This window comes from Gavia stellata, chromosome Z (genome assembly GCF_030936135.1).
Source record: "Gavia stellata isolate bGavSte3 chromosome Z, bGavSte3.hap2, whole genome shotgun sequence".
Classification (NCBI taxonomy): domain Eukaryota; kingdom Metazoa; phylum Chordata; class Aves; order Gaviiformes; family Gaviidae; genus Gavia; species Gavia stellata.
In genome coordinates, this window is record NC_082637.1 from 84,143,343 (window position 1) to 84,156,151 (window position 12,809).

The 12,809-nt window shown below is 43.5% G+C and overlaps 1 protein-coding gene and 2 non-coding genes across 4 annotated transcripts; all 3 read left to right on the top strand.

Moving 5' to 3' along the window:
• Positions 1-9,865: 9,865 nt before the first annotated feature.
• LOC104254253 (cytochrome c oxidase subunit 7C, mitochondrial) lies at positions 9,866-12,506 on the top strand. 2 transcript variants are annotated; one of them, XM_059833774.1, is made up of 3 exons: positions 9,866-10,030; positions 11,168-11,313; positions 12,417-12,506. In XM_059833774.1, the coding sequence occupies exons 1-2, from the start codon at positions 9,956-9,958 to the stop codon at positions 11,282-11,284; spliced, it is 192 nt and encodes a 63-aa protein (XP_059689757.1). In that variant the 5' UTR covers positions 9,866-9,955; the 3' UTR covers positions 11,285-11,313; positions 12,417-12,506. The 2 variants fall into 2 exon arrangements, with proteins under 2 accessions (XP_059689757.1, XP_059689758.1); XM_059833775.1 differs by having other exon boundaries at positions 11,168-11,305.
• Positions 10,685-10,747, top strand: LOC132320805 (small nucleolar RNA Z39). The gene has a single exon (XR_009484603.1). It is a non-coding gene; the product is annotated as a small nucleolar RNA Z39 (small nucleolar RNA).
• On the top strand, positions 11,700-11,761 carry LOC132320804 (small nucleolar RNA Z39). The gene has a single exon (XR_009484602.1). It is a non-coding gene; the product is annotated as a small nucleolar RNA Z39 (small nucleolar RNA).
• Positions 12,507-12,809: the final 303 nt, after the last annotated feature.

Sequence of the window (12,809 nt, forward strand, 5' to 3'; positions counted from 1 at the left end):
TATGGAGCAGTCGTTGACAAAAAGACAAAAAACAAAGCTCACAGTGGAGTGGCAGGAAGTCTTTTGGACATAAAGATATTACAGTACAAAAAGAAATCTCCAATTATTTTATCCTCTTGTTTATAAAATATCATGATAAATTGAAATCTGCTTATAAAATTGCAAAACACTGTAATATCTACCACAGTAACATCTTATCTTGAATATGATCAAGGATGATCCTGGGAACTAAAATCGGTAAGTGCACTAGACATTAGAAATCTGGGACTTGGGAAAGAATTTGATTTGTCGCATATAATAATTTTCTCGTACCCTAATCCCAAATAATATACACGTATTCAGCACTAAAGCTGTAGTTGGACAAGCTCTTTTTGCCAACATAAACTGATGTTGCTGCCAAGAAAAGCACTAATTCTTTGCCTCCATTTCCACCTTTTTATTGTTACAACTGCTCCACACCTTTCTGTGGGCCAGCATAAATTTTTGTGCAACTATGTCGTGGTTTAAGCCCAGCTGGCAACCAAGCACCACACAGCCGCTCGCTCACTCCCCCCAGGTGGGATGGGGGAGAGAATCGGAAGAGTAAAAGTGAGAAAGCTCGTGGGTTGAGATAAAAACAGTTTAATAAATGAAATGAAGTAAAATAATAATAATAATAATGATAATAAAAATTGTAATGAAAACAACAACAAACAAGAAAGGCAAGTGATGCAAATGAAAACAATTGCTCACCACCCTCCGACCGATGCCCAGCCCAAGCAGCGGTCCCCCGGCCAGCCTTCCCCCTAGTTTATATACTGAGCATGACATCATATGGTATGGAATATCCCTTTGGTCAGTTGTGGTCAGCTGTCCCGGCTGTATCCCCTCCCAACTTCTTGTGCACCCCCAGCCTACTTGCTGGCGGGGCGGTGTAAGAAGCAGAAAAGGCCTTGACTCTGTGTAAGCACTGCTCAGCAGTAACTAAAACATCCCTGTGTATCAACACTGTTTTTAGCACAAATCCAAAACACAGCCCTATACTAGCTACTATGAAGAAAATTAACTCTATCCCAGCCAAAACCAGCACAAACTATATAGTGAACTGGATCTGTGAACCAATCCTCTCAAAAAAAAAAAAAAAAACGGGGCAGGGGACGTGTCCTTCGAATTATACCTTACTAAAATTATTTTCAGTCTGTATTTACCTTCGAAAATAACTCCATCAATTTCACACCTTGAAGAAGGCTTGCACATATGGAAGCTTGGCCGGTTTTAAGAACTATATCCATAATAAAATAATAAAAGATACTACTTCTCCTAACAACCTTCTCCCACAAGCATCCTTATACTATCCATGTCTAGAACTGTGCTATAGCTGTTTCCACAGGACAATTTATTTTCCAGCAACTTATGTGGGATCTTTGGAAGCAAAGAAAGTATCGTCTTAATGTAAGAACTCTTTTAAACTAACATTCCCTGTATTCCTTCATTTCTAGGTTTTCAGCCTTTCATTGTGTTAAATACAGATGCTTCACATACTAACACCACTTTTTTCGGCTGATAATCACCATGTTATTTTTAATATTGTTCTCTGATTATTTTTATACTTTTACATTTCAGAATACTCACTCTGCTAAAAAAAAAAGACCTGTCATATATAAGGCAAGCTAAATTATTGTTATTAAAAACATACTTCTACAATTGTGAAATTAGACTAAGACACTGACAAATTACCCAATTTCTATTAGAGATATTTCTGTTAACCCGTAGTTTGGCTAAAAATATGTAACTAATATCCATTATATAATGCCTCTTAGAGTTTCCATTCAGCCTTTCCCCTTCATTAATTAGCATTTAACAACTACTTAATCTTGTGGTTAATACCTGACCTTATGACCAGAGGGAGGTTAACTCCTAATTTTAGCTGCTCCACAAAATAATTTATCTCGCCAACAAATATGCAGGATAATTTCTCCAGAAAAACAGCATTTTCATGTCTTGTATGATAGCTTTTTGGTCTCCTGAGACCTCTGTAGATGACACTACCAAAAAATTTACAGAGTTTATGCTATTAAAAACTTTTCATGAAGTACATACATCTGAACTTAACCACATATAATTTCAGTATTTAAAAACAGCTGTTTCCTTCACTCATAAAACAGGATTGAAAAAGTTAGTATGACTTGTATCTTGGTTCTATCATTATATCTCAGTGATTGGCATGATCAGCTTGGAAATGGATAGCCCTGTATGGCCCTGTGTATTTTGCTAAAATGTCCACTAAGTTTTCTATGCTTCTTTCTTTCATTAAGATCACAAAAGACAGATATTAAGCATTATCTTCTTTAGTTACCTGGGTTTTTTCTTATTTACATTTTTGCTTTACAGTTCAAAAAAAGAGGAATGTTCTTTGTGGAGAAAAGTGGGTAGCAGTAAGAAAGCAGTATCTGAAAGAATTCGTCACCAAGTCATATCCACAAGCAGCAAAATGTAATATATTATTGAAGATGAAGAAGATGATAACCTGGCAAATCTAAGCAATTAGAGTAACAGGTGAATTGTAGATATAAAAAGCTGCATGTGAATTAAAAGCCTAGATTCAAAGATTCATAGATTTGAAAGCCAGAAGGTACCATTACAATCACCTGTTCTGACCCTCCACATAATATAAGCCAGGGAATTTCACCCAGTAATTCCTTTTGTAAGCCCCACAATTTGTGTGCAAGTTAGTCTTTTTACAAAGGCACCAGTGGAGCATTTACCATCTCCTACAATAATCTGCCCTGCTACCTGATTATCCTCATGACAATTACTGTAAATCATATTTCTAATAATTTGGAAGATAGTATCTTTAATTTCTTTGCCAAAATTTCAACCAATGGCAACTGAGCCTGTTTCTCTAAACTCTCCCTGCATGGTTTTCTCAAACACCTGGAATGGCACACTTCATTTCCTATTTTATACTTTGAAGAACAAATATAAGCATTCATTGAAAATTATTCACCCGATGTAAAACAGGTAACTCCTTTTCCTGAAGATCTACCACCCTCTATCACATCTTCCTACAGAACAGGGCTTTAAACTAGATTTGAAGGGGGAAGGGAATGAAACCAGGCTCCCTAGAGATGAGCCTAGGGCCGGCGTGCTGATGTTGGGGGCGAAATCAATAGCCCAGCTCAAGTGCATCTACTCCAATGCAGGCAGCATGGGCAGCAAACAGGAGGAGCTGGAAGCCATTGTGCAGCTGGACAGCTATGACATGCTCACCACCACAGAAACATCGTGGGAGGACTCACATGACTGGAGTGCTGCAATGGGTGGCTATAAGCTCTTCAGGAAGCATAGGAAAGGAAGGAGAGGCAGCGAGGTGACTCAGTTGAATGCTTATGGGTGAGGATGAGGAGGAAGGCTAACAAGGAGGATATCCTGCTGGGTGTCTGTTATAGACCACCCAACCAGGACGAAGAGGCAGACAAAGCATTCTACAAACAACTGGCAGAAGCCTTGCAATCACAAGCGCTTGTTCTTGTGGGGGACTTCAACTTACCAGATGTCTGCTGGAAATATAACACAGCTGAGAGGAAACAGTCCCAGAGGTTTCTGGAGTGTGTGGAAGATAACTTCCCGACACAGCTGGCAAGCGAGCCTACCAGGGGAGGTGCCATGCTTGACCTGCTGTTTACGAACAGAGAAGGACTGCTGGGAGAAGTGAAGGCCGGAGGCCGTCTGGGACTTAGCGACCATGAAATGGTAGAGTTCTCAGTTCTTGGTGAAGTCAGGACGGGGGTCAGCCAAACCATTACCATGGACTTCCAGAGGGCTGACTTCAGACTGTTCAGGACACTGGTCGAGATTGTCCCTTGGGAGACAGTCCTGAAGGGCAAAGGGGCCCAGGAAGGCTGGACCTTCTTCAAGAAGGAAATCTTGAAGGCGCAGGAGCAGGCAGTCCCCATGTGCCGTAAGAAGAGCCAGCAGAGGAGACAACCGGCCTGGCTGAACAGGGAGGTTTTGCTGGGACTCAGGAAAAAAAGGAGAGTTCACCACCTTTGGAAGAAGCAGCAGGCGACTGTAGAGGAGTACAAGGATTTCTCTAGGTCATGCAGGGAGGGACTTAGAAAGGCAAAAGCCCAGCTAGAGCTCAATCTGGCCACGGTCATAAGGGATAACAAATAATGTTTTTACAAATACATTAACAACAAAAAGAGAGCCAAGAAGAATCTCCATCCTTCACTGGATGTGGGGGGGAACCATGTCACCAAGGATGATGAACAGGCTGAGGTACTTAATGTCTTCTTTGCCTCAGCCTTTAACAGCCAGACCAGGTATCCTCAGGGTATTCAGCTCCCTGAGCTGGAAGACAGGGATGGAGAGCAAAACAAACTCCCCATGATCCAGGAGGAAGCAGTTAATGACCTGCTACACCACCTGGACACCCACAAGTCTACAGGGCCTGATGGCATCCACCCAAGGGTGCTGAGGGAGCTGGCGGAGGAGCTTGCCAAGCCGCTCTCCATCATTTATCAACAGTCCTGGTTAACAGGAGAGGACCCAGACAACTTGAGGCTTGCCAATGTGACGCCCATCTACAAGAAGGGCCGGAAGGAGGATCCGGGGAACTACAGGCCTGTCAGCCTGACCTCGGTGCCGGGGAAGATTATGGAGAGGTTCATCTTGAGGTCGCTCACAGGGCATGTGCAGGATAACCAAGGGATCAGGCCCAGCCAGCACAGGTTCATGAAAGGCAGGTCCTGCCTGACCAACCTGATCTCCTTGTATGACCAGGTGACCCGTCTAGTGGATGAGGGAAAGGCTTTGGATGTTGTCTGCCTGGACTTTAGTAAAGCCTTTGACACTGTCTCCCACAGCATTCTCCTGGAGAAGCTGGCGAATCGTGGCTCAGACAGGGGCACTCTTCGCTGGGTTAAAAACTGTCTGGATGGCCGAGCCCAGAGAGTTGTGGTGAATGGAGTGAAATCCAGTTGGCGGCCGGTCACAAGTTGTGTTCCCCAGGGCTGTTTTGGGGCCGGTCTTCTTTAGTATCTTTATCAACGATCGGGATGAGGGGATTGAGTGCCAATCTACAAGACCCCTTCTCCTTTCTTCTCTTTCAGTCCTTGTGGTACTGGATGAGGGGATCAAGTGCACCCTCAGCGAGTTTGCAGACGACACCCAGTTGGGTGGGAGTGTTGATCTGCTCGAGGGTCGGAAGGCTCTGCAGAGAGATCTGGACAGGCTGGATGGATGGGCCCAGGCCAATTGTATGAGGTTCAACAAGGCCAAGTGCCGGGTCCTGCACCTGGGTGACAACAACCCCATGCAACGCTACAGGCGTGGGGACGAGAGGCTGGAAAGCTGCCCCACAGAAAAGGACCTGGGGGTGTTGATCGACAGCCGGCTGAAGATGAGCCAGCAGTGTGCCCAGGTGGCCAAGAGGGCCAACGGCATCCTGGCCTGTATCAGAAAGAGTGTGGGCAGCAGGAGCAGGGAGGGGATCGTGCCCCTGTACTCACCTCTGGTAAGGCCACACCTCGAATGCTGTGTTCAGTTTTGGGCCCCTCACTCCAAGAAGGACATTGAGGTGCTGGAGCGTGTCCAGAGAAGGGCGACAGAGCTGGTGAGGGGTCTGGAGCACAAGTCTTATGAGGAGTGGCTGAGGGAGCTGGGGTTGTTCAGTCTGGAGAAGAGGAGGCTGAGGGGAGACCTCATCATTCTCTACAACTACCTGAAAGGGGGTTGTGGTGAGGTGGGTGTTGGTCTCTTCTCCCAAGTGACTAGCGACAGGACAAGAGGAAATGGCCTCAAGTTGCACCAGGGGAGGTTCAGGCTGGATATTAGGAAAAATGTCTTTACTGAGAGAGTGGTGAAGCATTGCAATAGACTGCCCAGGGAGGTGGTGGAGTCACCCTCACTGGAGGTGTTCAAAGAACGTGTGGATGTGGTATTGTGGGACATGGTTTAGTGGGAATGGTGGTGTTGGGTTGATGGTTGGATTTGATGATCCTACAGGTCTTTTCCAACCTTAATGATTCTGTGATTAGGTGATCCTGTGATCTCTATTTCTGTCTACACAGAAAACATCTGCAAAGCGTCAGTTCAAGGAGTAAACTACTACTGCTAATGAAAGCCTGTAACTATATCACTGCAGGAGTCAATCTAGAAGATTTCTGGAAGTCAAGATACTGAATATACTGCTTGTGTCCCTCCTAATATTAATCTGTTTGGAAATATGCAGTATAGCCCTGAAAAGGAAACAATGACACATCAGCCTATCAGAAACTTACCAGAATTAAGTCAATCAACAAAACACTGTAGTAGCAGGATTCAATATATATAGGAAAGACAGTGAGTAAACTCTGATACTGCTGGGGTAATATCTTCTACTATATGCTGCTTAGTATCTGTCCTTGTAATTAACAGTCTTATTGCGTAACACAAAATCTGTACGGGTGGCAGGTCCAAGCCCAGTAGCAGCAATATACTACTGTGACACCACTCTCCCCACCAGGAGGGCAACACCAGCTGTGGTATGCTAAAAAAATTTACAATAGCACTAGGACAAGAACTGCAATTCCACTGCGTGATTGAAATGATCCCTGAGTAGACTGAGCAAAAATTACCTCATGAAGTTAAGCAGAGAAGAAATTTTTAAACCATATCACTGATTGCTTTGTGAATCAGCTGGCTACGAGACCACAAGAAGAAAATGAACCGTTTACTTGGTCCCGAATAACATGAAAGATCTTCATCTGGTACTAAATCTCACCACTGAAGTGCCACTGTGTAACATGGATCTTTATACCTCTATTTAGCATCTCTTCAGCAGCAACAAACACCATAAAATCCACTACTGGAAGAGAACAGCTACATTAAAATGAGAACACTTGTTAAAAAGATGATAAAGCAGACTACCATACAAGAAGCAGAGCACTATTGCGCTATTAATTCCAATTAGGGAAGGCTTGAGAAAGAGGGAAAAAGAAGAGGCCTGGCTACCTAAACAGCACGGGAAGTTTAGCAGAAACAGGAAAGCATCCTCCAATACACTTAAGAATTAGCAAATGAAGAAGAAAAAGATTTGTAAATTCTGACACATAAAATTAAAAATGTAACTAGACGGAGGAAAAAAAATCTGAAAAACAACTATTTAAAGGAATCGCAACTAAATCTACAAACAGGGGCAAACGGTGTCCTAGACTTCTATATTACTTATTAATGGTTAAGGAATAAAGAAGCACTCAGAAACGACATGGCCATTTGCAGACATGCATAAATGGATTCTTAGCACTGATATTCACTGGAAGAAACCTAGTTTGGTTGCATGTCACAGTCTTTTTTTGTGAGGGCAACAGAACAGGATCTGTATGAACAGGCTATGGTGTACCTATGGACACAGTAAGAGCTAAGAAACAAGCAGGACCAAACGACATTCACATAAAACCTCTAAGAGAAAGCTATGATAAATAGCTGAGTTACTAACAGTGAGGCTAAGCTCCCACCTAAAATTTCCTTGCATGGCAAATACAATACCCATTTATTCTGAGAGTTTTCAAGGAGTAGTACAGGTTTGTGAAACTGTGATCCGTACAGGACATTTTAGCAGAGTTTATAAAAATACTGGAACAAGCAGATATATGAATAAAAATAACCCCGATGTGGGGGTGTTGATTTTGCTTCCATAATGAAAACACCAGCACTACAAACCTCCTGAAGTTCCGATGAAGACATCAATAAACACGTGGATGTGGATTATCTGACTCAGAATTCCAATTGGCTTGTCCCTGTACAGTCAACAAAACAGCACAGAAAAAAGCATTTGGGGTCAAAAAAGTTGCTGAGAATTCCTGTTTTTACAAGGCACTCAATTAGAATTATGGAGCTAAATTATACTCTGAATCTAGAACAATTTAAGAGTTACATTAATCCATGAAACTCGGAGATATGTCCCAGAAAATTGTACCTGAACTAATTCAGATTGCCCTCCAGCTTCAGGAAGTGCTGAAGTCAGAAGTATAAAAAGTTATTGCTGCATTTTTCTGGCAGTTTAACTTACTCACATTAAAAGTCAGGTGTAGGAAAGCACTCCAGTCCAAATCTACTGGTTACTCCCATAACTGTTTTCTGAAGTGTTTATAAGTGCACCTTGTACAAATTAATTTCTATTATATTGTTTTGTAATTTATAAAAGAAATTCATGAAAATCAAATGAATCTTTGCACTTAATTCCACTTTATGGGAATACTTTCATCTGATACACTTTAAACATTAAAAAAACCTTTGTTTCATGTTGCTTTTCTGTCTGTTTGAATAGACTTTGCCTCCAAAACAATCTATAATAGTAACTCCTTACTGTTCCTAATTACTGTATTTTCCAAAATAGATTTTCTGAATAAAAATTAATGTAATTATGCCTCACTGCTTAAATTCAGTTCTTTCAACCTGCCTTGATTAATGTGTTATGTTGGTGAGCGTAAAAATCCTCCCTTAGATACTACATAATGATGAAGAAAGGCTACTTAAAAATTGTTTCCCTGCAATAGAGATGGCAGCATCAAACTCCTCTTTTACTCAAATAAAAATAAAATGCAGAGCTTTTATTTAAATACTGTATGTAAGAAAACTGATAGATACCCTAACTTCAGAAATAACTTTGTGGGGTTTTTTATTATTCTTCTTCCAAACATTAAGGGTAGTGTGGTTGGTTTTTTTCTCCATATTGCCAGTTTCTTTGAAGTGCAACTTTGTAAGAAAACTACAACAGAATCTACCCCTGGAAGTTGGCAGTACCACACAACTTTTCACCATTTGTCTTGCCCGTATTCACTGGACTCTTACAGTTTTTAAAACTGGCCATCAGCTAAATGGACGCCCGGTGACCTTTATCTCTGCAGCACTGTCGAGATTAAGCACAGATTTCGACTCACACTGTTACCGAAAATTGTAACGAAGAAAACTCTCCAAACCAAATGATAGTTTCGAAAGCCGACATTGGTTTATTGCAGTGCCGGGTGCATGGGGGATTTCTCCTCCTAACATGCACACCCAGTTAAAATCACGACAGGTATTTGAAAGAGTTAACGAAGTTAGTTATGCCTACCGATCCTACCCCTAAATTAACTATTGGTTAATACTTCTCTTACTTCAAGATACAGTTCTCTTTTAATTCACCACGCATGCTCAGAGAGTAGGGGGCTTATTTGGGTTGGGGGCTTTTCTAACTGGGAAGTGTGGTTTTCAACATTATAATGAGATTGTAATGAGGCAGGTTAACTTTAGGGCATTATTTTGGCACTCTCTTCTATTTTTCTAAAATTCATCCCTGCATCAATCATTACTGCTAGTTAGTGGAGACAGTATTTATCTTCAGTATGTCAAAATACCAGCTGCATTTGTTATTAAGTATCTTCTTTACATTCTTTCCATTCTTTTTCACTTGTTTGTGACCTGGTGTTTCGAGATGTTCTGTAACAACGCCTCCACCACTTTGCGACCCTACAAAGAAGTGAAGATTCAGGATCTCTACAAGGTGACCTGTACTATTCGCAAGATCCGCCTGAGGTAACACTGGGGTGGCTATTTGCTTTTCACCCCGACTCCCGTAATGGCTTTCGCTTCCCTTTCTCACGCCTGAACTTTTCCACTGCCTCTATAGAGCACGCCGCCATTCCCCCGCCCGCACCTAAGGGACACGCTCCGCCCGCACCACGGGCGCAGGAACGCTGCGCCGCCAACAAAATGGCGGGCGGGGGTGGAGACCGGCGGGACGTTCCCGCCTCTGGGGCGCAGAGTGCGCCCAACCGCCGGCCGCGGGTAGGCGTCACGTGATCTCGCGGCGTGGCACTACAACTCCCAGCATGCCCCGGGGCAGCAGCCGTTCCCCCCCCTTCCGGTTCCGCTTCCCGCTTCCAGAAGGCGCCGGCCGTGCTGCGGGAAGGTCGTGCAGGGGAGAGGGTCGCTGGGCTGCCCTGTCGGTACTATGCTGGCTGCCGGTGTCCGCAGGTTTACCACCTCCGCCCTCCGCAGGAGCCACTATGAGGACGGCCCTGGAAAGGTAAAGTGGGAAGGAGGTCCCGGCCCGCTGCGGTGTGGCCTGAAGGTCGCAGGAAGGGGCCTGCGGCCGGGCTCGGCGGGGGGATGGCGCAGGGCGGGGGGCCCGCCCTGCGGGGTGGACGGGGAGGGAGAGTAACGGCTCGCCGCGGGGCACGATAATGGTTTTGCGGGGAGAAGTGGGAGGGGGAGTAACGTGTCCCTGAAGGGCATTGCGTTGGCGGCTCCCGCCGGGCCCACGGGCAGTCTGCGGTAGGCTTAGATCAGGGATGAGTCCCGCCGCAGCTCCCGGGTGAGGGACCGGGGGAAATCGGGAGTGAGTGAGGCCGTAAGGGTGCCGTTGAAGCCGCAGGGCGAGCCTGCGCTGGCTCGCCGTAGGCGCCGGGGTGAGGCGCAGGCCCGTCCTGTCTCGGGCATGCTCAAGGTGAGCTCCTCACTCGATAAGCCCCCGCGAAGGGTTTTGCACATAATCGGGTTCTAAGGCGCTAGTGAACTGAATGCCGTCGTGAAGAGCAGAGGGATGACTGCTTTGTTGCCAGTTCTCCAGCTGGTGTTGGGTGGGCTTTGGGGTCTTGTGGTACTGCTGTTATGGCCACAGCAAAACGAATTGTGGTGCGAATGGCTTCAGTGCCCTTCCCTGCAACCTTCTGCTTAAGTGATACAGATAATGAGCATTGCAATATGAGGGGAAACAACGATACTGTAAACGCTTTCTGATGTACCTTGTGCTTAACACTTTCTCTTAAGTCCGACATCTAAAAACTAGTTTTACATACCTAATGAACATGAGGAAAATCTTCACAAGGAAGGTAATTAAACATCAGAACAAGTTGCCTAGAGAGGCTGTGGGGCCTGTACCTTCAGGGGCATTTGTACTTGACTGGACAACAGCAAACTGGCCTTGCTTTCATTTGGAGGGGAGAGGGGAAGAATGGGCAAAATGACCTCCAGAGGTCACATCCAAGCTATTATTGTAATTACCATGTTTCCTTTCTTAAGAGGAAGGGAAATTGTTTTGGGATTGAATATCTGTTTTGTCAGTTTGACTCCATGTGTTAGTGCTCTGAGCTTCTCGCCATTTTGAAGTCGATGGGGAATTACTGTATTGCTTGCAAAACTAAAATTCATGTTTCTCTTCTAGAACCTTCCATTTTCTGTGGACAATAAATGGCGGTTACTTGCATTAATGTGTGGATTCTTTGGAAGTGGATTTGTTGCCCCTTTTGTTATAGTCAGACACCAGCTGCTTAAGAAATGAAGAGGACAGACTGTAATTGTGGTAACTGGGTAACTGATTTTCTTAGATTTCATAGCATAATGGAATCTGTGGTTAAAACTGAGCTTTAAAGAGCCGAACCTCAGCTAAAGGTATTACTATAGTTTTCAGCCTTTTGTAGTCCAGGTGCTTAGAGTTGAGGTCTACAGTTGCATCTAAACTCAAGTAATGAATAGGTTTGTTTGCTTCACAGGGCTGCTGCACTCTTATTGACTTACGAACTTTGACTCCCCAAAGGCCACACCTCTCTGACTGCAGCTTCTTGATAGTCTGCAGCTGGGATAACTCACAGAAGAGGGCTACTGATTTGGTTTGGATAATAACTATAACCAAAACCATGTTTATCTTATTTGAGGAAATATAAAGCTACACTTCACATAATCTGTAGGAATAACTGGCATGTGTGATGTGAACAAAACAGTATGAGAAACCGTGATGCTGTAAACGCTTTCTGATGTGCCAGTTAAAACTCAAGGGAAAACAAGATTTCTTGAACTTCAGTTCAGCCATGTCAAAACAATCACACCATCTACATGCAATGTTCCTAACCATTTACAGGATAAAGTTCTCTTAAAATAAGGTCATTAGCAGCAGAAGTGATTTTAATTGATGCTTGCTGATGAACCTTAACAGACAAAGCAAGCCTCACACATAGTTCAGACTGTGCAAGCATGCCGTTTCCAGTTGAAAGGCAACTTCAGTTTATTTTAATCTGATTCCACTTCGGAAATACCTGGTACTGTCAATTCTGTAATCTGAGAAACAATAAATCTTTCTGAGGAGCTTGAATGACTTGGGTATTTCTTGGAAGGAAATAACAGTTCTCACTGGAATCTTGTAATTGGAACAAATGGAAGTCACCTGTGTAATTCCTTTGCCAGTCTGATGTGTTTGACTCCTTAGATAAGGAGCAAAAAAAAAAAGATGGGGACACTTGTATTGAACTTCAGCATTTTGAACTGTGATTTCATGTAAGTGAAGGCCCCTGCTACAAAAGCACGTGGTGGATGAAGCAAAGCTCATCCAAATTCTAGTTAAAGCATATCTTTATAGCTTTCGTAGATTCAAAGGTAACAGAGTTCTTCAATTTGTTAATTCTTTTTTTTTCTTGCAGACTTGAAGTCTTGTAAACAGCATCTTTCAATGGAAAAAGGATAGCTGCAATTCCATGCTGGATATGTCTAAATAAAATCTTAAATCTGAAGTTCTTGAGCTGTGTATTTTGTGAAACTCCTGAAGTGCTTTTGACAACTGGTGTGTACTGAGAATGTCTTCAAATTGCAGTGTGTTGACTTTAAATTAAACACTAATTGTCTTTACATGTAAAAATAGAGGGTTAGGAAAATTGCATTTCAAAACTGAAGTTGGGCTTAACATTTCTAGCTGGATAGATGTTTAAATTGCTTTACTTGGCTATGCAGTCTTCTCAAACCCTCCTCAGACTACTCACAGAATAATGACCTGGCATAGATTATAATGAGCCCCACAGTGGGTGTACTGTCGCTGT